Source organism: Schistocerca piceifrons, chromosome 1 (genome assembly GCF_021461385.2).
Source record: "Schistocerca piceifrons isolate TAMUIC-IGC-003096 chromosome 1, iqSchPice1.1, whole genome shotgun sequence".
NCBI lineage: Eukaryota > Metazoa > Arthropoda > Insecta > Orthoptera > Acrididae > Schistocerca > Schistocerca piceifrons.
Window position 1 is genome coordinate 737932012 of NC_060138.1, and position 25960 is coordinate 737957971.

At 40.1% G+C, this 25960-nt stretch overlaps 1 protein-coding gene across 2 annotated transcripts in view; it reads left to right on the top strand.

Moving 5' to 3' along the window:
* The window catches only part of LOC124711539 (PC4 and SFRS1-interacting protein-like), a 37860-nt gene extending 17471 nt beyond the window's left edge, over positions 1 to 20389 (top strand). For both annotated transcript variants that reach the window (XM_047241684.1, XM_047241676.1), the window contains one exon: positions 18095 to 20389. In XM_047241684.1, the coding sequence (XP_047097640.1) occupies positions 18605 to 20122 (1518 nt within the window). In that variant the 5' untranslated portion in view covers positions 18095 to 18604 and the 3' untranslated portion in view covers positions 20123 to 20389. The remainder of the gene's footprint in view (positions 1 to 18094) is intronic.
* The last annotated feature ends 5571 nt before the right edge of the window (positions 20390 to 25960 follow it).

The following is a 25960-nucleotide window of genomic DNA, read 5'->3' on the forward strand; positions in this document are numbered from 1 at the left end:
ATATTTAAATCTATACTCGATGTTAGCAAATTGCTCTTCTTTAGAAACACTTTCCTTGCCATTGCCAGTCTACATTTTATATCCTCTCTACTTTGACCGTCATCAGTTATTTTGCTCCCCAAATAGCAAAACTCATTTACTACTTTAAGTGTCTCATTTCCTAATCTAATTCCCAGAGCATCACCCGATTTAATTCGACTACAGTCCATTATCCTCATTTTGCTTTTGTTGATGTTCATCTTATATCCTCCTTTCAAGACACTGTCCATTCCGTTCAGCTGCTCTTCTAGGTAGTTTCCATTGCGGCCGGAAATCAATCACTACACTGATCTTATTCAGAGGCACTTGGCGTCGCAAAACCATGATCAGTGGCAGCATAGTGGCAGAGTGCGAGAGTTCATTGATAACTTTGTGGAAATTGCGTAAGAACACATGCCAAATTTTTTATACTGTGATGTCTCAACAGCCCCCCCCCCCCCCCCCCCCTCCAAATTGATCCGCCCAAAATTGTGGCCCATTATCTGAAATTATTCTGCAAACCAGTCTTACCTAGTTGAGGAAATGCTTTTCAAATACGCTTAGAATGCTCTTCCCCATCGCTCTTTTGAGCGGTGTGAGCACAGTGTAGTTGGAGATCAGTTCAGTCATTATAAGCAAATAGTAGTAGCCTCAGCTCGACCTTGGGAGCGGGCTAGGGAAGTCAGTTGCAGCCTTTCCCGCAATTTTAATGGGACAATAGGGAAAAGGATTGGTTGATTTGAGGTTGTTGGCAGTTTTGCCTTCCGGCAATCCTTGCATGTCACAAGTATCTTGCAAATCTGTCACTGCATATTCTTAAAATGGCATGTCATTTTCAGTTTGAAAAAAACTTTTTTTGCACCAAAATGTGTATAGCTCTGGTACATGAACAAAACCAGTTTCTCAGTAAGTGTGTCTGGGATCAACCATTGGGTGTCTATTGTCCTGTGCCTAAATAGCATCCTTTTTCTGATGAGGTAGAACTGTCTCACCCCTGGGTTGTCTCACTAACACTAACACCATTTCATTCCCTGCAATGCAGGATCCTTGTCTTGTTCAGCGAAGATGTCAGTTAGTGAAGCTGTCACATTTTTCTCAGAAACAAATTTTTTTGAGATGGTACAAGCTAAAGTAGTTCTCTTCGAGATCCTCCTTCGCACCTTCTGTTAGGTCCACAGAGGAGCATGAAATAGCACCTGGAATGATGTTGGAACTGCAAGGAGATATTGTATTGATAAATCAAGTTCCTGGAGCAAAAGCACACATTGTACCAGTGTACCATGCATAAGGTTCATAAGAAAAAGCTGCAGCATCTTGTGATCCATTGGAATGGTGATTTTCCTGCTAAATAAAAAGAATCTGAACTTCTGGAAATCCCAGATGATGGCCAGGACTGCCACCTCTGTGACAGAGTAATTTCGTTCAGATTTCTTTAATGTGCGGCTACCACGCACAATGGTCTTGTGCATGAGTGACCATCTTGCACCATCTCCCGAAACAGAACCACCCCAAGCCCTGTTAATGCACTGTCCATTACCGTGCAGAAATCAGCAGAGCAGATGTGCAGGTATTGATGCCAATACTAGAGCTGATTTTAATGCTTGATGTTTCTGTTTGATTGTCCCAGGTCCAAGCTGCTGCTCTATTCATGAGTTCACAAAGGCATGGTGTAGCTATGGTTTTGGCCAAGATAATACCTAGATATCCTGTCAGTTGTTTTTTTGTAGGGGGCTGCGGAAAATGTCATATGGCCTGTATTTTTGCAAGGTCAGGTGAGATCCCATTCTTGGAGATATGTGGCAAAGGAATTTCATCTCTTGCACCCCAAATTTGGATTTCTGCAAGTTCACCATAAACTCAGTTGTACAGAGTGCAATCAGTAGGTGGCAGAGCACAACATTGTGGTTCCCCAATGTGCTTTCCGGTGTCAAGATTTCGTCTACATAATGCGTGACATACTTGCATAACGACTCATCTAGCACACGATCTGGGGTTCTGATGAAGGCTGCAGAGGAAATGGTAAGCCTGAACAGCAAACACCAAAAACCCTAACAGTGACTGAACACAAGTAAGGCTGTAATGTTGAAGGACGGATCAAATTCTGTTTGCCAGTAGCTCTATCTCAAGTCAAGTGAAGAGGACACTTGTGCTCCATGAATCGTACAGGAGCTTTTCAATATTTTCTAGTCCATTGGTTCCCGGTTTTATTATGCACTGAAGAGCCAAAGAAAGTGGTACACCTGCCTAATATATCGTGTAGGGCCCCTGCGAGCATGCACAAGTGCCGCAATACAATGTGGCATGGACTCAACTAATGTCTGAAAGATTAGATTAGATTAATACTAGTTCCATGGATCATGAATACGATATTTCGTAATGATGTGGAACGAGTCAAATTTTCCAATACATGACATAATTAAGTTAATTTAACAACATAATTAAGTTAATATAACAACTTTTTTATTTTATTTTTTTTTAATTTTTTTTTTTTTTTTTTTTTTTTTTTTTTTTTTTTCCTTAATTTATACCTAAAAATTCCTCTATGGAGTAGAAGGAGTTGTCATTCAGAAATTCTTTTAATTTCTTCTTAAATACTTGTTGGTTATCTGTCAGACTTTTGGTACTATTTGGTAAGTGACCAAAGACTTTAGTGGCAGTATAATTCACCCCTTTCTGTGCCAAAGTTAGATTTAATCTTGAATAGTGAAGATCATCCTTTCTCCTAATATTGTAGTTATGCACACTGCTATTAGTTTTGAATTGGGTTTGGTTGTTAATAACAAATTTCATAAGAGAGTATATATACTGAGAAGCTACTGTGAATATCCCTAGATCCTTAAATAAATGTCTGCAGGATGATGTTGAGTGGACTCCAGGTATTATTCTGATTACACGCTTTTGTGCAATAAATACTTTATTCCTCAGTGATGAATTACCCCAAAATATGATGCCATATGCAAGCAATGAGTGAAAATTGGCATAGTAAGCTAATTTACTAAGATGTTCATCACCATAATTTGCAATGACCCTTATTGCATAAGTAGCTGAACTCAGACGTTTCAGCAGATCATCAATGTGTTTCTTCCAATTTAATCTCTCATCAATGGACACACCTAAAAATTTTGCATATTCTACCTTAGCTATATGCTTCTGATTAAGGTCTATATTTATTAATGGCGTCACACCATTTACTGTACGGAACTGTATGTACTGTGCCTTATCAAAATTCAGTGAGAGTCCGTTTACAAGGAACCACTCAGTAATTTTCTGAAAGACATTATTGACAATTTCATCAGTTAATTCTTGTTTGTCAGGTGTGATTACTATACTTGTATCATCAGCAAAGAGAACTAACTTTGCCTCTTCATGAATATAGAATGGCAAGTCATTAATATATATTAAGAACAACAAAGGACCCAAGACCGACCCTTGTGGAACCCCATTCTTGATAGTTCCCCAGTTTGAGGAATGTGCTGATCTTTGCATATTATGAGAACTGCTTATTTCAACTTTCTGCACTCTTCCAGTTAGGTACAAATTAAACCATTTGTGCACTGTCCCACTCATGCCACAATACTTGAGTTTGTCTAGCAGAATTTCATGATTTACACAAGCAAAAGCCTTTGAGAGATCACAAAAAATGCCAATGGGTGGTGTTCGGTTACTCAGATCATTCAAAATTTGATTGGTGAAAGCATATATGGCATTTTCTGTTGAAAAACCTTTCTGGAAACCAAACTGACATTTTGTTAGTACTTCATTTTTACAGATATGTGAAGCTACTCTTGAATACATTACTTTCTCAAAAATTTTGGATAAAGCTGTTAGAAGGGAGATTGGACGGTAATTGTTGGCATCAGATCTATCCCCGTTTTTATGCAAAGGTATAACAATAGCATATTTCAGTCTATCAGGAAAAATGCCCTGTTCCAGAGAGCTATTACACAGGTGGCTGAGAATCTTACTTATTTGTTGAGAACAAGCTTTTAGTATTCTGCTGGAAATGCCATCAATTCCATGTGAGTTTTTACTTTTAAGCAAGTTTATTATATTCCTAATTTCAGAGGGAGAAGTGGGTGAGATTTCAATTGTATCAAATTGCATAGGTATGGCCTCTTCCATTAACTGCCTAGCATCTTCTAATGAACACCTGGATCCTACTATATCCACAACATTTAGAAAATGGTTATTAAAAATATTTTCAACTTCTGACTCTTTGTTCGTAAAGTTTTCATTCAATTTGATGGTAATACTGTCTTCCTGTGCTCTTGGTTGACCTGTTTCTCTTTTAATAATATTCCAAATTGTTTTAATTTTATTATCAGAGTTGCTGATTTCAGACATGATACACATACTTCTGGATTTTTTAATAACTTTTCTTAATATAGCACAGTAGTTTTTATAATGTTTGATAGTTTCTGGGTCACTACTCCCTCTTGCTGTCAGATACATTTCCCTTTTCCGGTTACAAGATATTTTTATACCCTTAGTAAGCCATGGTTTGTTACATGGTTTCTTACGAGTATATTTAACTATTTTCTTGGGGAAGCAGTTTTCAAATGCATTTACAAAAGTGTCATGAACTAAATTATATTTTAAATTGGCATCAGGTTCACGGTACACCTCATGCCAGTCTAACTTCTGTAGGCTTTCCCTGAAATTTGCAATTGTTGAATCATTGACTGAACGTACTACTTTGGAGGATTGTTTAGTACTGCTGAATGGAGCTATGTCATATATTGTAACTAGCTGTGCACCATGATCAGAAAGACCATTCTCAACAGGCTGAGGATTTATCTGGTTAAACTTATCTTGGTCAATAAAGAAGTTATCTATCGGTGAGCTGCTATCCTTTACCACCCGAGTAGGAAAATCAATAACGGGTGTCAAATTGAAAGAACCGAGTAATACTTCAAGGTTATTTTTCCTATCACCCTCTTTCAGAGAATCTACATTGAAGTCCCCACAAATAATAACTTGCTTCCCCCTGTCTGACAGATAGAACAATAAGGAGTCCAAATTTTTCAGAAATGGATGAAAATTTCCTGATGGGGACCTATATACAGTTACAATTATAAATGTACCTTTATTTAATTTAAGCTCACAGGCACATGCTTCTATATGTTTCTCTACACAAAACTTTTTTGTTTCTATACTTTTTGCACAATGATAACTTTTTACATATATGGCAACTCCTCCTTTCTCCATATTTTCTCTAATTACATTTACCTTATCCAGTAACAATGTGATGCTCAGACAGGCATAGTATATCTAATCCTGAAGGGCTGTCCATAAATCTGTAAGAGTATGAGGGGCTGCAGATCTCTTCTAAACAGCACTTTGCAAGGCATCCCAGGCATGTCTGGGGAGTTTGGTGGCCAGTGGAAGTGTTTAACAAAGAAGAGTTTTCCTGGAGCCACTCTGTAATAATTCTGGATGTGTGGGGTATCACATTGTCCTGCTAGAATTGCCCAAGTCTGTTGGAATGCACAATGGACATGAATGGATGCTGGTGATGAGACAGGAGCTTACGTATGTGTCACCTGTCACAGTCTTATCTAGTCATACCAGGGGTCCAATATCACTTCAACTGCATGCTCCCCACAGTATTACAGAGCCTGTACCAGCCTGAACAGTCCCTTGCTGACATGCAGGTTCCATGGATTTATGAGCTTGTCCCCATATCTGTGCATGCTCATCTACACGATACAATTTGAAACAAGGCTTTTCTGACTAAGCAACATGTTTCCAGTCATCAGCAGCCGAATGTCTGTGTTGAGGGGCCCAGGCCAAGGGTAAAGCTTTGTGTCGTACGGTCATCGAGGGTACACAAGTGGGCTCCGAAAGCCCCTTTCGATGATGTTTCGTTGAATGGTTCACACTGACACTCGTTCATGGCCCTGCATTGATGTCTGCAGCAATTTGCAGAAGGGTTGCACTTCTGTCACACTTAATGACTCTCTTCAATCATTGTTAGTCCTGCTCTGCGGAATCTTTTTTGGTCCGCAGCGATGTCTTGGGTTTGATTTTTTACCAGATTTGCGATATTCACAGTACACTTGCGAAATGTTCATACGGGAAAATCCCCTCTTCATTGCTACCTTGAAGATACTGTGCCCAATCACTCATACACCAGCTATAACACCACATTCAAACTACTTAAATCCTGATAATCTGCCATTGTAGCAGCAGTAACCAATCTATCCACTATACCAGACACTTGTCTTATGTAGATGTTGCCAATTGCAGTGCCACATTCTGCCTGGTTACATACCTCTGTATTTCAATGTGCATGCCTATACCAGTTTCTTTGGTGCTTCAGTGTAGATTTCATTTGCCATGGAGTCAAGTACTGTGCGAAGTGTACCATCTCGTTTCAGGACAGTGAGGTGGTTTTTTTTGTAGAATGTTATGGCTGGCTCAATTACACATTGATCAAGTATTGTTTGTGTACATTTCTATGCTATTGGTATGGAGTGTGGTCGAGTGAAGAACGCCTTGTGATCTTTCCTCCTGAACTTACATTGAAAGTCCTTCATTGGACTGACTGTGATGAGAAGACCTCAACATTGTCACTCATTGCATTCATCAGTTTGATCTTCTCCTTATTGTTAATGTCTTTGGCACCATTAATCTTATCTGTGGTGGTAGCTGCTACTTTCTCTTCACTGAGCATGACTCCATCCAGCTTGTTATTGCCGTGATCGATGATGAGTAACTTCCTTCAGCTTCTGTATCAGTGACATTTAGGCAAAGTTTCGGGCATGTTGACAGGATGTGCGCCCATATTGCATGCTCTTCAAAACGTATGCTCATCTGAACTTTTTTGTGCAGGATAATTTCATGATGATTTAGATCCAAGAAAGCCTGAAACTCCCACATAAAATCCAAGCCCAGTATTACATTGACGGCCTTGGTACTCAAATTCAAGGTATACCTGCCTTGCAGCTTCTGTGGTCTTTCCTACAATGGCTTCTGTATCTTTGTCTTCTGTAATCACAGAATTGGCCAAGTGATCTTTTCTAGACATTTTTCCAGTTCCTCTTCTGCAATTGCAGAGTTCTGGCTGCTGCTGTCCCAGATTACATTTAAGTTAACCCCACCTACAGTGATAACTGTGGCAGGATGTAGGTTCCTTGTCTCCGTCATTTCTTTTCCTTACAAGGATCTCTCACCTCCACAATTTGGGCACTGTGTCTTTCATGATTGTGTCCCTGTGCTCTGTCATCTCCTTGATTGTAATTATTATTGTTACCTTTATCGTTTCACCAGTTCCCCTTGTTGTGGTGATTACTGTAGTACAGCTGTTAGGCATGTGTGGATGGAACCTGTTGTCTCTACGCTTATTGTATAAATGGTGTGGTCGTGCAAAGTGTTTCTTGTTACCGTGAGTTGGGCTGCCATTCCCATTCTCATTATTAATGTGTTCAGGCCCTAGTAATTGGGTCTTGAATGATTCCTCATTGTCTCCACAACATTCTATTAGTCTTTTCTGATAAGTGTGTGACAACTTGCCATAACAGAACCATGTTGAACAGTTGGTGCAAAAGGCATGTTAAGAAACAGGTTTTTCTTACATGTTTTCTTGAAAAATATGGCAAGGCTGTGTATACCTGAGTTTGCAAAATTTTTGTCCTACATGATTTCATCTTTAACAAGTGCCTGATTTCCTGTGACTAATATGTCACGAGGAACTTCTCCTGAAACGTTCGGTAAGAGTGGCAATTCTGTGCTAATGTTCACAGCTTTGTCACAGCTTCACCTTCGATAAAACTGCACACAAAATGTAGTTGAAAATGAACAGGCTACAATTATGGATGCTGAATAATCACACTGTTCTGCCCAGGTTCTGTGATGGAGGTTATGAAAGTCAAAGCTTTCCCCTTACATTGACCTCGCGGCTTCATTGAATGCCAGATGTGGCTCATAACATGCTGCACTTGGCGGCTGTGATGGCGTGCTGTTATTGTCTGTGAGTGAGTGATTTTGGTAACTGCGTATCATCATGTCAGGTACAGAGAGGATGCTGCACTCAATTGCACTGGCGACTCAGTGCAGTGACTTTCAATTGCAGAGTTCCTCGCCAATTATTTCCTCCTGCTGCTTGTGGAGCCTGTTGATGTTTTCTTGAACTTCCTTCAACTTCAGCAGTACTCACTCTTCTGCTGTGCTTGAAATTGGTACAGGGGACGTCATGTCATATTTCTACAATCTTTTCCCCTTCCTTGACCTTTTGTTCTATTTCATCAGTTTTCTGTTCTGTTTGCTAGAGTTGCATTATCTGTCCCAACACTTTGTAATTGTTTGTTTGTGGATCTGTGATTCAGAAGAGATTCCCTTATTAATTTCTGTCTTCATCTGGAAAGCCTTGCTTGTTTTCTGGTGTTCCTTTGTGTCTTTAGCATTCTCATGTACTTGTTTCTGTATTGGCTCTGTAAAGACTTAAAGATTTCAGCTGTTTCTCAATGCCAGTGGGTTGAGAATTAAATTTGGCCAGCTTCCAGTGCTTTCTTTGTGAAAGCATGCTTACAAGCAGAGTTAAACATTTCTGTTTTTTGCTTTGCAACCCTCAGTTTCAATTTATGCCTCACCCATGAGTGTCTGGACCTTATCTTTGGTGCCAATAACAGCCTTTGTATATGTAGAGTCTTGTACCGCAAGGAAGCAAGGGAGAGGATGTTGTTGTGGGTGGCTGGTATCCTCTTTCTACAACACAAATGCACATGTGGATTAATACAGTTCTTTATTTACAAGAAATAGAACATTTACTTAACTTGAATAGAGTCCATGTTTGTGGTGCAAGCTGTTCAGTAATAGTCCCACTATGGTCACTATGGACTGTCATAGTCTGTGATGAACTTAACCTGCTCTGTGAGTAAACTGACAGCCGCCAAACTGGATGAGTGAGTGAGCAAGGCCCTCCGGTCAGCAGCAGCTTAAATGCATGCTGTCGAGAGGGCGTTGGCAGCATGTCACTTGTGGGTGTGTCTCTGGCCTCTCTCATGATAAGCGCACTCAATCCAGCACCTACTAGTTGATCTTCGCACTTCATCTTTGCCAACCGGTATGCTGGCAACAGTTTACGCCAGCACATTACTCCCCCCCCCCAAAATACCACACCGTTGTGACGTATAGAGAGGATGCGAATGGCAACTGGGTGTGGTGTGGGGGGGGGGGGGGGGGACAGGATGCTGAATAATTTAGACATGAACTGGGAGCCATGACTGTGGAGGATGGTGTACTCCCCACCGTACCCCACCATATGGCTTGCAAGGCAACAGGAACATCCTGTGGAAAACTGGTGTCTGGGCACACATCCAGGCCTGAGGGTGATGACGACGATGATGGGTTCATGTCCATCGGGTTGGCGAGCAGGGTCAGCGGGGATGCTTCATCCAACCACTCCTCCTGGGGTGCCCAGGTGGCACCAGCGGGCGGCTGATAAGGCCGCACGGGCTGCACGATTCCATGAGGCCATGAATCTGGGGGAAGAAAAGCAGCAGAATCATGGGGCAAATGACATGCATGAATTTGGTTCTTGCAGCAGCACTGCAAACCATTGGGACCTGCAATCAAGTACACAAAAGAGCCAATACGTTCCTGAATCATGCCTCGTTCCCAGTGACCACACTTGCCATAAGTCCTAAAAAAACAAGCTTGTGCAGTGCAAAGCAATACTTGCAGACCATCAGCAGCGCCAGATGCTACAGTGGGTGTAGCAATTGTAGCAGCATCCGATGGTGGCAACCATGCAGAAGTTCTACTGGTGATGGTCCATCTAATGGGTGGGAACGAAAGGAGGTGAGAAAGAGTTGCAGCACCTGTTCCTGAAGGTGGATGGTACGAAGCTTGGCCATCTGTTTTTAAAAATGCGTACAAAGCATTCTGCTTCACCGTTGTACATTGGGTGAAGCAGATAAATTGTTAGATGACGAATGCCATATCATTCATAAAAATGTTCAAAATCATGTGAAGTGAACTGTGGTCCATTGTCCAACACAAGTACTTCTGGAAAACCTTCTATGCAAAGTATGGAGGACAATGCTTGAATGGTGCTATGTGATGTGGTAGAAGCCATAGGCACTGCAAATGGGAACTTGCTAATGGAGTCTATGACTATAAGCCAATGAGTGTTCCTGCAAAGTCGATGTGTACTCGTTGCCATGATGATTGAGTCTTAGGCCAAGCTGCGAATGTTCGTGCACGGGCGACACTGTGATGTCATCTGTTCAATATGGGCATCCATGGCCTATCAGGTACAGTGCCATTGTGGTAACTGTTTAATGTGAATAATTCCCCAATGTTCTTGGTGGAGCAATCACAACACAGCCTTTTGCAACACTTTATGAATAAGCACACTTGATTGACCACTGTCATTTTGAACTAGAATCGCACCCTGTTGAACTGAAAGGTTATGCCAACGTGCAAAATATCAGTGCACAACTGAGGTCTGGATACTGTTCAGTGAGTGAGGCCAAGACGTGCGAATGTAAGGCAACAAAATCTTCAGATCAAGGTCTGCTTCCATGTCTGTGAAGTTTTTCTATAGTACAAGAGAAAAGACTGCAGCAATTCGAGAGTTCTGCACATCGATTTGGCAGCAAGATGAGGCAGACACATCAAAATCAGAGTCTGTGCCAATTGGAAGGCAAGATAGAGCATCTGCATTGCCATGCTTTGCCGCAGGTTTGGCACAATGTCATACTGATACTATGAAAGGAACAAAGCCCAATGTTGCAATTTTTGAGGAGTGCGTGTAGGAACCGGCTTTGACGGATGAAACAAGGACTGCAAAGGCTTGTGTTCTGTCACTAAAAAGAACTTCCAACTAGTCAAATAGTGATAGAATTTGGTCACACAATGCATAATGATGAAAGATTCTTTTTTCCATTTGAGAATAATTGCACAGAGTTTGATTTAATAAATTTGAGGCAAAAGCAATGAGTCTGTCTTGTGCACCAATTCTGTGCGGAACCACAGTGCCGATTCCATAGGAAGAACCATTGACTTGCAAAACTACCGGCTTGGCAGGGTCAAATACACTAAACATTTGTCACTAAGCAAAGCATTTTTGAGTTCCTGAAGTGTGTCTTGACAGTATTTAGTCCACACAAAAGTACATTTCTGTGACACAAGCAATGCAGTGGAGTTGCGATCTGAGCAGCATTCGGTATGAACTGAGTGTAGTATGTCATCTTGCTTCACATTGACTGCAGTTCTGACACACTGTAAGTAGCATGCAGGTCAGGGATTGCAAACAAATGAGATTAGAGGGGGTGCACACCCTACTGTTTATCACATGACCTAAGTGCTGTAGTTCAGTTTGAAAAAAGTCACACTTTTTGAGATGACACTGTCCTGCATCTGACAACACTCAAAAAAGAGTAAGCAAATTGGCAATGTGTTCCTCTGGTGTACAACCTGAGACGACAATATTGTCAGGGTAGTTTGAACAAACTTATTGGCCGCTGTAGCACCCAAATTATATTGCTCTAAGATTTGCAATACTTGGGGAAGTGATGGATCAGAGTACTTTAAGATCTGTTCCCATTTTCTACTATCTGGGACACTGAATGTTATGGCATCATGTATCATTAAACCCCTGTAAAGGTTGCCACAACTACACTTAAATTTGCATTTCCTAGTCAAGCCAGTTAATTCTGTGTACTACTACTGGTACGTCCATTCCGACTTCTTGTACAAGCAAAAGAACTGATATCTAGTGCAGATACTTGGACTTGCTGGTCATAGAACTGAGTTAATGTAGCAATTACTTGGTCATAGATGAGTTTGTGGGGAGACACAGTTAGGAATGTTTTTTGTGTTAACTTAAACACAACAGTCAAAAGGAAGTATTGTGACTTTACAGTACCCTGAACACAATGAACTTGACAATGTGCTTTGAACTAAGTCAGGTATTCAATCCATTCCTCCTCTGTTTTCTTAAATTGCCGGAACGTTGGTATACTGGTTAGCGGCACTTGTTGTGCTGGCTGGGTGGTCAGTTGTGGCTGTGTGGCCAAAACGTCTTGCACATCATGTTGTCATACCGTCATCAATGAAGTAGCGACTTGTTGGTTCTGAAAGTGAAAAGCTTGTGTTAGCCATCTGTGGCTGAGACACAGGGGCAGGGGGTAGAGGGGGTGGGGAATTCGTGATTTGCACAAATGCTTTATATCAGAAAGCAAGCAAAGCCTCTGAAAAGCGAAATTTGATTAGTTCTGCAGGTCCCCTCCTGGAATACATGCAAGAATACAACAACAAATTAGCAAATAGAAACACTTGTACACGATCATCCCTGCAAGCTAAAACACAAGAGAAACAAGCAAAATCTTCAGCCAAGTTCATTGTCTTCAATCGCCACTGAATTATCCTCGTTCGCCACTGTGGAGTCTTGTACTGCAAGGTAGCAAGGGAGACATGTTGTTATGGGTGTCTGGTATCGTCTCTCTACAACACAACCTGTGATGAACTGAACCCGCTCTGCGAGTAAATTGACAGATGCCAAACTGGATGAGTGAGTGAGCAAGTGAGTGAGAGAGCGAGGCCCTCCGTTGAGTGGCAGCAGCCTAAATACATGCTGTCGAGAGGCTGTTGGTGGCGTGTTGCTTTTGGATGTGTCTCTGGCCTCTCTCGTGATAGGCAAACTTGATACAGTGCCTACTAGTCAATCTTTGCACTTTATCTTTGCCGACTGGTGTGCTGGCAACAGCTGAAGCCAGCACAATATATGACCTGAATATCTTTGGGTATCATGAAATATCTTTCACTAATGTTCAGCTGTGGTGGTCATTGAAGGCTTCACACATTGCCTAACTGACAGCCGAACATGTTTCATCCAGGAACACACTATCAAAAGCCATATAATTTGTTTTATACTTGCTATTAAGTAGTCTCAGTTTCTTTATAAGTTTCTTTAAGTGACTGTATGCCACGGAGAGTCCCTCCCATCGTAAACTGTTTCACTAGGTACATATCTATTAATTGCATGGTCCACTATTTAAACTTGAGCCATAGTTCCTGTACATGTTCATGTCTTGAGTTAAAAGTTTCACATTGAGATATGACACTACTGCTTCTTTGTCTACTTTAGTGAACATATAATTCTTTCTACCTGTTTTAATGGTCCTTTGTGCTTTGGTAATCATAGTTAACTGTCCTGTCTCATGGTCACTTACACTATGTGATCAAAAGTATCTGGACACCTGACTGAACATGACTTACAAGTTTGTGGTGCCCTCCATCAGTAATGCTGGAATTCAATATGGTATTGGCTCACCCTTAGCCTTGATGACAGCTTCCACTCTCACAGGTATGCATACATTCAGTCAGGTGCTGGAAGGTTTCTTGGGGAATGGCAGCCCATTCTTCATGGATTGCTGCACTGATGAGAGGTATCAGTGTCGGTTGGTGAGGCCTGGACGAAGTCATTATTCCAAAACATACCAAATGTGTTCTATAGGATTCAGGTCAGGACTCTGTGCAGGCCAGTCCATTACAGGGATGTTAGTGTTAGGTAACCACTCCATCACAGGCTGTGCATTATGAACAAACAGGTGCTTGATCGTGTTGAAAGGTGTAATCGCCATCCCTGAATTTCTCTTCAACAGTGGGAAGCAAGAAAGTGCTTAAAACATCAATGTAGGCCTGTGCTGTGATAATGCCATGCAAAACAACAAGGGGTGCAAGCCCTCTCCATGAAAAACACAGCCACACCATAACACCAGTGCCTCCGAATTTTACTGTTGGCACTACAAACGCAAGCAGATGACATTCATCAGGCATTCACCATACCTACACCCTGCCATCGGATTGCCACATTATGTACTGTGGTTCGTCACTCAACACAATGTTTTTCCACTTTTCAATCGTCCTATGTGTATGTTCCTTACACAAAGTGAGGCATCGTTTTGTATTTACCAGCGTGATGTGTGGCTTATGAGCAGCTGCTCGACCATGAAATCCAAGTTTTCTCACCTCCTGCCTAACTGTCATAGTACTTGCAGTGGATCCTGATGCAGTTTGGAATTCCTGTGTGTTGGCTGGGATAGATGTCTGCCCATTACACATTACAGCCCTCTTTATCTGTCGGCGGTCTCTGTCAGTCAACAGATGAGGTCGGCCTTTACACTTGTAAGCTGTATGTGTCCCTTCACGTTTCCACTTCATTATCACATAGGAAACAGTGGGCCTAGGGATGTTTAGGAGTGTGGAAATCTTGCGTACAGGTGTATGACACAAGTGACACCCAATCACCTGACCACATTTGAAGTTCATGAGTTCCGCGGAGCACCCCATTCTGCTCTCTCACGATACCTAATAACTATTGAGGGTGCTGATGTGGAGTACCTGGCAATATGTGGCAGCACAATGCACCTAGTATGAAAAAAGTATGTTTTTAGGGGTGTCTGGATACTTTTGGTCACATAGTGTATGTCATTTTCAGTGTGGTCATCCTCAAAGAGGTCAGATGTATTTATTGCCATTAGACCAACAGATTTCCATCATGAGTGGGATTCCAAACAATCTGTTCTAGATAGTTTTCAGAGAAGGCATTTAGTAATGTTTCACAGAATGTCTCGTCATGCCCACCACTAACAAAACTGTAATCATCTTAGTTGATTGTTGGATGATTAGTCTCCTCCAAAGATTATGGTGTAATTGGGGTACTTAACTGCTAGTGAACTGATGTTTTTTTTTAAATTTTTGGTTACCTCAGGAGACAACTCTGGTAGTTGATAGAAGGATAAAGAACAAGTTCTATCTCAGAGGAAGTGACTTTTTGTCTACTGTGACAAGTGCACCATCTTCATTTCCCATTTGCTTATCCTTTCGATATTCACTTAAATTTTCCCCAAAAATCTCACTGCTGTCAATTTCGGGTCTTAATCAGATTTATGTACCTGATGTTATTTCAGCTTCACTGCTCTTTAGCGGTGCTTCAAACTTTGGAATTTTGTTGTGAATGCTTGGCATTTAACCACTATGGTTTCAGTAGTCTCATCCATGGGAATCGTTCTTTGGATCTTACATTAATACTTCCAGGTCTCCTACAGATGTTGTTATCTGGAATGAATGGAGAGTCACCTTATCTGAAAACATTCTTGTATGTGATGCATATGCTGTCAGCTACCTGGGTAACAGCCTCTGATGTTTCGTGCACACCTGACCCATTTGAAGGAAGCCTGCATTTCTGAAGTCACTGGTACAAGTCTAGGAAGTTGCAACCTAGCTTCTTACAGAACCTTTGCAGCGTCTGATTCAAGCCTTCCACTTGACTCAGAACTAGGGGGTTATGATCTGTTCTGGGGGAAATGCTGCACATTTTGAGCTTTCTTGTAATGCTGTGAGCAAAGCTGTTATTCTCAACCGTCTCTGCCAGTCATTAGAATGATCCAAATATGACCTTGAAGCTCAGATAACAGGCATTGTTTATCATAACAGGGATCACAATCCCTTAGTGGCCGCTGAAATAGTCTTGTCAGGTTGCTAAATGAGGCCCTCAGGCATACACACTGAGTGCACATGGTGTTCCTTCCTACCCATTGCTGCCGTTTCCCATAGTCTCTTCAAGTTGCTAAATAAGGCCCTCAGGCATACACACTGAGTGCACATGGTGTTCCTTCCCACCCATGGTTCCGTTTTCCATAGGGATACCATTATTTACTGCATGTTTGAACTGCTAATGATTAATAGAGCCCTGCCATTTTGCATTTACCTCCCTTTGACATGGGACACCACTCATTTCCCAGTACGGAGTTAGTCTCACTGGATCAGTTTCAGTTTCAGTGGAAGACAGTACCTCAAACCTATTGGTTAGGGGGACAGGTGTAATCCTGAGTTCTACATGATTCCTGTCTGCCCTGCACAGAGCACATAGACCTACCACTGACCCGCCACTCAGTCAAGTGGATGACAATGGTAGATCCTGAAACTTCCTGGCAGATTAAAACTGTGTGCTGGACCGAGACTCAAGTTTGGGACCTTTGACTTTTGCGGGCAACTGCTCAACCATCCGAGCTACCCAAGCACGAGTCAAGACCTGTCCTCACAGCTTCAATTCTGCCAGTACCTCGCCTCCTACCTTCCAAACTTCACAGAAGCTCTTTTGCGAACCACACAGTTTTAATCTGCCAGGAAGTTTCATATCAGTGCACACTGTGCTACAGAGTGAAAATCTCATTCTGGAAACATCCGCCAGGCTGTGGCTAAGCCATGTCTCCGCAATATCCTTTCTTCCAGGAATGCTAGTTCTGCTAGGTTTGCAGAAGAGCTTCTGTGAAGTTTGGAAGCTAGGAAACGAGGTACTGGCAGAATTGAAACTGTGAGGACGGGTCAGGAGTCGTGCTTGGGTAGCTCAGATGGTAGAGCAATTGCCCGCGAAAGGAAGGGTCCCAAGTTTAAGTCTCGGTCCGGCACACAATTTTAATCTGCCAGGAAGTTTCATATCAGTTCACACTTCACTGCAGAGTGAAAATCTCATAATGGTAAATCCTGTACTTCCTGTAGACAAGACAGTATCCAGAAGACAGAATAGTACTTGACACATCTTTGGTATTCCTGGTGCATGACTCTCGGTAGCTCTTCCAATTAAGCCATTCTTAGCAATTTCCAGTCGCTTAATTGTTGTCAGAGTGATTTCCCAGTTATGAACAATGTATCAGAGAGCTGTGATCTGTTGTAGAGGTATGTACAATTCAGGAACATTGAGACAGAACCACTGAATACTGAGGAACTCATACATATGAACTAATTTAACTATCAATTATGCTATAAATTCTGTAATTGTAATATTTTCTCTAATTGTAATATATTTTAGATTGAATATTAAGCCATTAAAATGTGTTCAGGACTTCTACATTAACTTAATGTAAAAAAAAAATCACTTGGAAAATGCCTGCTGCACTTATTTGTAATCTTCAAACCATTAGTTTATTTCTCAAAAGATTTTGGACCACACAAGCTTTTGATTTTGTCAGTGGAATTGTTTTTGAATACTGACATACAAATAAATTAGATTAGGAATGTCTTACCTGCAGTTATTGAGGTTGTTATTCAATAGGGAACAGTTTTTGTAGTGTTCGTGCTTTCATTTTTTACATTATGCTTTGTCTTAACCAGCTGATGTCAAGTCAAATCATTCACAGTCATCTAGAAGTACAGTGAACTGACAAATAACAGAATTGATAACAATTTCTGTGAAATTATTTTTCTTGCATCATGAATAACACTTTTCCTTTACTTATTAATTGGTACTTAAAGCTACCTGTGTGAGTGTCCTTTTTGTTCAAAGAACAGGAACAACAGAATGCATTCTGTTTAATAGCTCCTTAAAATATCTTACCATTTCATATTTGTAAGGCAAATGTATTTGTCAGACCATGAGAGTAATAATCAAAATGATATTCTAGCTAACTGCAATAAATATTTTTCATTTTCTTTAAAAATGTTGCTGCGCTGCAAATTTTTCTGAATACAGCATCTTAACACTCCTGATTTAATGATAACATATTAACAGTTCTGATTTAATAAAAATGTGTGATGACATTATATGGTATACAGTAATTTGAAATATTATATGTAGCCAGTTATTTAAGGTTTAACAATCTTTTGAGTGTTTTTCAGAATCTGTGACTATGAAATTTACATCGTCAGGCACAGTGTTATCAACTATCAAAGGAGACAGATATTTACTTCCAAATTTATTCAACATTTCTTAATTGTCAGTAACTGAATCTTGTAACTAAAAACATTCAGTACAGTAAAGGAACATTCCCAGGTGCTCAATTTTTAACACATACAAGATCCACCCTCTGAGAATATATGAAAATAATCTGAAATTTCCAATTCACAATTCATGTGTGTGTGTGTGTGTGTGTGTGTGTGTGTGTGTGTGTGTGTGGAGGGGGGGGGGGGCGCGAGCGCGCGCGCGCCCACTATTTTTTATATGTTGGACCACAAGATATTAGACTACCTATTTGTAGACATAGTTTGTACAGTCATTTGTTGACAGAGTATGTACAGTCATTCATAGTGTATATGGGTCATTGAGTTTGATTCTGTATTTCTCTTTCAGATCCTTTGGCTGACGGAATTTGCTTTTATGCAAGAAACTGCCGAATGCTTCTGACTGCTGCAATGATTTTAAAGTAAATAACATTAACAAGTTCGTTGGTGTGGTCAAAACTACACTGACTCATTGCATTTTATATTTCATACAATAGTCAATTAAGACAACTTAAACTGTGGAAACAATGAGCAGTATAAAAACAACATTGAAAAGAAGCAGACATTGACTTGATTTTAGTTTCTGTAATATAATCATAGAGTGTCATAGAATGCTTATATTTGTATCTCTTGACTTATGCTCTCTGTTTAAAAATAGCCGAAACATTGGAGTTTACAGTACATCATGTGATCACATAACGGCTATACAGTTCCATTCAAAACATCTGCCTTACACTTAGGAAAAAAATAACTTTTGCTTATAGTTATCTCCTAGACAGTATACACAAAAATGCCTCACTAAAACATTTCAACTTCATTCAGCACATTCATTTGTAGTGATATATTTTATGGTTCTAAAATGGCTGGTCCTTTTAAGAAAGGTGACAAAGTTTTTGCAAAGGTTCGTGGGTATCCACCTTGGCCTGCCCATGTCCAGTGTTTAGCAGAAGCAACAAATAATAAGTTAAAATATCATGTAATATTTTATGGGACCTATGAGACAGCGGTCTGCAAGGCTGAAGACATGTTTCCATATGTTGAAAATAAAGAACGATTTGGAAGACCATTGAAGAGGAAGGGTTTTAATGAGGCATTAGCGCAGATAGAGAATGGAGTTAATGATAAGCTCTTTGAAACAAAATGTAATGAAGACAGCGAGTCAGACTGGGAGTCGGATTTCAACCAAACCTCTCCTGAATCACAAAGGGCATCCAAAAGTTCTGAACAAACTGAAGGAAATTCTGTTAACCAGCGAAGCGCAAAGATTTTGAAGTCTGCTGATAAATTAAATAGTAAAAAATCTCTAAATGAATCTACATCACCTTCGTCTCAGGGTGAAGCACAAAGAGTGAGTCGCTCTGGACGAAAAATAAAGCCCAAAAAGTTTGCTGATGATGAAATAACGGGGACAGGTATTAATACAGACAACAGTGAACACAGTGTTCGAGCCATAGGTGGTTCCTATGATCAAAACAAGAGTAATGTGTTACCAAATAATTATACATTATCTAATACTGTTAGTGAAGACAATGCTGCAGGCAGTGAAGATGATCAGGTGGATTTTTGCAGAACAGGCAGATCTCACCAATTTCCAGTGTCTCATAAGAGGAAGTCCTCTTTGCAGACTGGAACTGCAGAAGGAGATAACACAATATTTAAGCCACATGTTGAACTTTCTGAACCACCTGTACAGAATGCTTTGCCATCAATTGGAACTACTCGACTGACTAAAATAAAACAATTGCAAACTGTGAGTCAACTGTTATGCTTAGATGCTCTCATAAAAGCATCTACTTGTTGTTCAAAAGCCAAGCTTGAAAACTGTGTTAAATATTTAACTGAACTGGCAAACTTGCCAGTGGACTGCAACACATTGAAAAGGTGTCCCCAGATTGTAGTTACAGTAAGGAAGCTGACTAAATACTTAGGAAACACTACCAACTTAGAGACACCTGTTTCTGAGGGGGGAAAAGCAACAGAAAAAATATTTCTTATTCAGTGTAAATCTCAGCAAATATATAACAAGTACAAAGCAATGTTTACTAATTTTGAAAAAGATGTATCTTCTTCAACATACTTAAATAATGTAGATTATTCTCATAGACATAGTTTTTCCAGTGAAACTGGCAGTTCATCTGCAAGTGAAGTATTTCCTGCTGTGATATCACAACCTGGTCCTAGTAACACTGTAATAAGAAAGCTTTCTACGAGAGGAAGAAAAATTGGCAAACCTGTTGCACAGCCTAGGCTATCCAGAATAGTAGGTAGGCCAGCAAAATTTATTAGAAGGTCAGTACATCACTCCAGAACTACCAATGCTGACAACAGACGTAGAGAGGATGTAGAAAATTGGCCGCCCAGCAGAGATTCAACTTGATTTGCCTCCTCAATGTTCTAAACAAAACTAATGTAAAGAGCCCATTAATAAAGAAAAGTGCTTGTAGATGTTTTATAATTTACTGTATTAGAGAAAGAAGATAACTGTGAAAATTATTGTTAATGTTTTGCATGTATTTGTGATCACAACATTTATATGAATATTTTTGTATGAGAGGTTTTATTTTGTAATTGTATTGTGTACAGATGTGCCTTAATTCAAATGAAATGAACATTGTGTGATGCAGTGTAGACTGTACAATATTTTATGTATATTTTCTGAAGCACACTGTCAAGATAAGGTGTGAATAAACTGTTACATAAAACCTGTCTAATGAATTCAAAATGTATTCCTATTAATGTTTTCAGATGTGGGTATCCAATAGTAGATTAGTTCAAGTAACTAAACGTAGCTGCAGAAGATTGTTAGGAATATAAGAATTTGAGTTTAGTGTGAGTAATATAATTAGAAAACAAGAAAAGAGTACTGTACATCTATAACTATACTCTACAAACCACTGTGAAATGCATGATAGAGGGTGCTTCCCTTTCCACTACTTATCCGGATTTCTTCCCATTCCATTTGCATGCAGAATGCTGGAAGAATTAGTACTTGGATACCATTGTGCCCACTGTGATTAGTCCAATCTTGTCTTTGTGGTTCCTGTAGGTGTGCTATGTAGGGGACGGTACTACGTTATTAGCTTCCTGACTTAATTCTGGTTCTTGAAATTTTTTAAGCAGGGTTCTTTGGGATATATGATATACATCTTCAAGTGCCTGCCTGTTCACTTTTTTCATCATTTCCATGAAACTCTCCCATGGATGAAACAAACCTATGAAAGTTCATACTGCTCTTCATTGTATATAAGGGATGTTCAGAGAATAAGTGTACTGCATTTTTATATTTTTTAGAAAAAGCATATTTGAAAAAATTGCAGGATATTGTTTTCATGCTTGTTGTATATTTTCCCACATAATCGCCATCCTGTCCAATGCATGTGGTGAACTGTGGTACAAGCTTCTTTATACCCTGCACGAAAAACTTTCCCAACAGCCCATTTCCCCACTTCAGAACCTCTTTTAGCACCAGCTCATTTGTTGAAAATTTAATTCCACTCATGTTTGCCTTCAGGGAGGTGAAAAGATGATAACATGACAATGCCGGGTCAGGGGAGTATGGGAGGTGATTCAAAAGATTCCAACCAAATTTTTCCAAGCCACCTTGGTTGTAAAGCTGTGTGAGGATGGGCATTGTGCAACTAGCACACTCCTCTCATCAGCATTCCATTCTTTTTGTTTTGAATGCTCCTTCTGGTTTTTTTTAAGTCTCACAACATTGTGCATTGATGGTCTCTCCTTGAGGCATAAATTTGACAAAAATGATGCCTTATCCATACAAAAATACTGCGGCCATAGTCTTTTTGCCTGAAATTGTGGTTTGAAATTTTTTGGCAGGTGCAGAATTGGTGTGACACCACTATGAGACTGACTTTATGTCTCAGCCGTGTAATGACCCACTCATGTTTCATCTCCAGACACAACAGAGCTGAGGAAATTCTCACCTTCCAATTCAAGTCACACAAAGAAACTCACTGGTGCCACTGATCCATTTTTCTCATGCTGCTCTGTCAGCTGTTTTAGAGCCCATTGTGTCCACAGTTTCCGGTATGCCATCATTTCTGTGTCATGTATAAGAGAATTCTGGAGAGTTGTGAAAACATTGAAGAAATTTCATCCAGTGTCAGTCGGCAGTCTTCACGAACATTTTCCTCAGCTTTTTGCATCAACTCATCATAAAAAAAATCAAGGTCCTCCACTCCTCTGTTTGTGATGAATATTTGTTCTGCCTCCACTAAACTCCCTACATCACTCAAACACACTTATTCTGTCCATAACACCTTCACCCTTTTGATTCATGAAAAAATTTGTGTGTGTTATACCTTCCACGAGTTGGAAGCAGATCGCAGCATGCAGCTTATGCTTGACGGGATTTCTTATCAACATCTTTCATGCAACTGGATACTACAGTGTGTGTTTGGTATGTGCTCCCATGATCCTGCAATGCTTGCTGTGTTGAGGGCATCCCCCTCTACCACCTCAGTTTTTCCAACCCTCAGAAGAAAAAAAACCAGCCGATTATGGTCACAGTACTTACTTTCTGAGCATGCCTCATACATTCAATGTCTCATGATAGTCCTATTCGATATTGGTCCACACACATGAGCAATACTCTAGGATCGGTTGCATGAGTGTTTTGTAAGCAATCTCAAAAATCTTTGTAGACTGACTGCATTTTCCCAGTATCCTATCAATGAACCAAAGTTTGCCACCTGTTTTATCTGTGACTGTGAGCTTATGTAATTATTCTGTTTTATATTTGTACAAGATGTAACACCCAGGTATTTGAAAGATTTGATTGATTCCAGCCATGACTCGATATTGTAGACAAAGGATACTACATTTTTTCATACAGTTTTACATTTCCAAACATTTAAAGCCAGTAGCCAGTTTTTAGACCACTTTGAAAATTTACCAAGATTTCCCTGAATATTTATGCATCCTTTATCAGACAGTACTTCATTACAGAAAATTGTATCATTTGTGAAAAGTTGTGGGGCGGCAGGTGGAAAATTTTGTTATTATTTCTTCTATTGTTAGGTTTGTTGCCGTTCTCAACACAGGCTCTCTAACTGCAATGTTAGCAACCAGAAAGCAATTAGCAAAAACGTAATGCCTGTAATTAGAGTTCACTGTGCCCACTCAGATGGAGAATAAAAATTATTGATTATTGAAGTTCATTACTCTGAGGATTTAGGATGATGTCTGGGATTCATACAAAATGCAGTTTACTATAACCATTTTCACTATATTCTGAAAACGATAAAGCACAAAATTCCAGACAAATGATTACCCATATCAGCTATTGTACTATCAGAGCTTTTTCAGAGTCTGTTGTGCGAATCCTATTATCCCTAGATAACGAAACTGTTCAATATCCATTACTGATGTAATTTTTCAAAGTGAATGCTCGCCAAAATTTGAAGTTAATACTCATCAAACGCCACGCTAGTAATGGTAGAAAGTCTGTCCTGTGGCGACACGTGAAAATACGATATATGCAAACTGAGACTAAATCACTGGAGCCGTTCCATAATTAACACTTTACCCCAATGCGAACTCATTGTTAAGTGCATATTGAGTTATGTAATACGGCATCCAAGACTGTTCACGGCAACTGCACAAACGCGACGCGGCTTCCGACACGGAATGTACGCTGACACGAATCAAGAAGAGAACTGGGGCCTTACTCTAGCTCGCATGCTCTTATTTATATAGCCGCGGTGCGGACCGCCGAAGGCGCAGCCGACAACATTTACCTTACTAACTAACCGCTGGGGCTAGCAGAACACTACTCCAAGTTACTAAATAATTAATTACTTCATTCACTGAAGGCCAATGAGGTTCATTATTTACTTGTGCAATCAGCACACAGGTAAGCATCTGTAATAAAATTCTAATGTGTCTAGGTTAAATACTTTTGGCGAGAGAATTATTTTAGTTGTACTGCACGCAGTAGGTGAGCTCTGAACCTGCCCTTTGGAGAGACACTACAGCTATAGTTTTATAGCTACCTTTTTGAAACTTCTCAGATCTTTGTTATTATAGCATATCTCCATTCTACCTTAATCTAAACATCCTAGCTTTATCTAATCACTTACTTAATCTATCTTGCTTCCGAACTTTTGGGACACAAAAACAGAAAATCATGAATTTGAATCAAAATATTACTTTGTGAGATCCAGCATGCTGTTTCCATTAAATTACAATGAAAAAGGAATCTGAATATAAATTTTGAAGTTTCTAGCTCCTTTCTGTTGCGTCAATGATTTTTCCGTAAAATGTCCAAATTTCAAAAACTGTTGAAGTTATTAAACTGAAACTTAACACATTATCATTTTAGCATCACTCCTGACATGATATTACCTTTTCAGATTATTTATTTTATTTTTAAGGTATTGTGCAACATTCGTGACGCCATAGCTAGTTACAGCGGACTAGGCTGGCACACAATGGAAAGCATATGAATTTTATATGGCGTGAGTAGGCTGCTTCCCTACAACGTCTTGAGGTTACTATTGTCTGCCAGGTTGTTAATATACAGTATGAACACTACGCACCCTGAGGCAAGCCTGAAGTTACTTCTATACTGAGGTGACCAAAGTCATGAGATACCTCCTAATATTATGTCAGACCTCCTTCTGCATGGTGTAGTGCATCTATTTGATGTGACAGGGACTCAAAAAGTCATTTGAAGTCCATTGCAGAAATACTGAGCCCTTGCTGTCCCTATAGCCGTCCATAATTGCAAAAGTGTTGCCGGTGTAGGGTTTTGTGCTTGAACTGACCTCTTGATTGTGTTGGATAGGATTTATGACAGATGATGTGGGTGGCCAATTCATTTGCTCAAATTGTACAGAATGTTCTTCAAACCAGTCGCGAACAATTGAGGCTCAGTGACATGGTGCTCTGTCATTCATAAAAATCCCATAGTTGTTTATGGATATGAAGCCCATAAAAGGCTGCAAATGGTCTCCAGGTAGCCAAACATAACCATTTACAATAAATGACCAGTTCAGTTTGACCAGAGGACCCAGTCCATTCCATGTAAACACAGCCCACACTATTATGGGTCCACCACTCATTCACAAAGTGCCTTGTTGACAACTTGGGTCCATGGCTTCGTGGAGTCTGTGCCACACTCGAACTCTTATCATCAGCTCTTATAAAATGAAATCAGGACTCATCTTACCGGGCCACAGTTTTCCAGTCATCTAGTGTCCAACCGATATGGTCATGAGCCCAGGAGAGGTGCTGCAGGCGATGTTGTGTTGTCAGCAAAGGCACTCACATCGCTCATCAGCTGCCATAACCCATTAATGCCAATTTTGCCAGACTTTCCTAATAGATACAATCATCATACATTACTCACTGATTTCTGCAGTTACTTCACACAGTGTTGCTTGTCTATCAGCAGTGACAATACTATGAAAACACCACTGTTTTCAGTCATTAAGTGAAGGCAAAATTTGGTATTCTTGGCACACTCTTGACACTATAGATCTTGGAATATTGAATTCCCTAATGATTTCCAAAGTGGAATGTCCCACGCTTCTTGCTCCAACTACCATTCTATGTTCAAAATCTGTTAATTCCTGTGGTGTGGCCATAATCTTATCGGAAACACTTTCTATTGAATCGCCTGAGTGCAAATGACATCTCAGCCAATGCAGCCCTTTTATACCTTGTGTATGTGATACTACTGCCATCTGTACATGTGCATATCACTATCCCATGAATTTTGTCTCCTCAGTGTATATCAGCAGCTCCTCATTCAAGATGACATGCTGCATCCCCCTACCAAGAAATCACCAAGCCAGGCCCAGACTGACTTTGATGCCCTATGTGATTGTACTGTCACTAATAAGTATTGGTGTGGTACCGAATTAAATGCTTTTCAGAAGTCAAGAAGTACTGCATCTTGATCCATGGCTTTTAGGATGTCCTGTGAGAAAAGCACAAGTTGAATTTTGCATGAACAATGTTTCAGGAATCTACACTGGTTGTTATGGAACATGTCATTCTGTTTGAGATATTTATTTATTTGTCATCAATATAATTTGTATGGACATAAATTTACACAATACAGGCACATAAATACAAGTACAGAGATGTAAACAGATACATGTGTATTTGTACACATACATACTATCAACAGTTATGTAAATGATTGTAGTCACAATTCTCTGTGGCAGGTGGAACTGCCTTGATAATACAT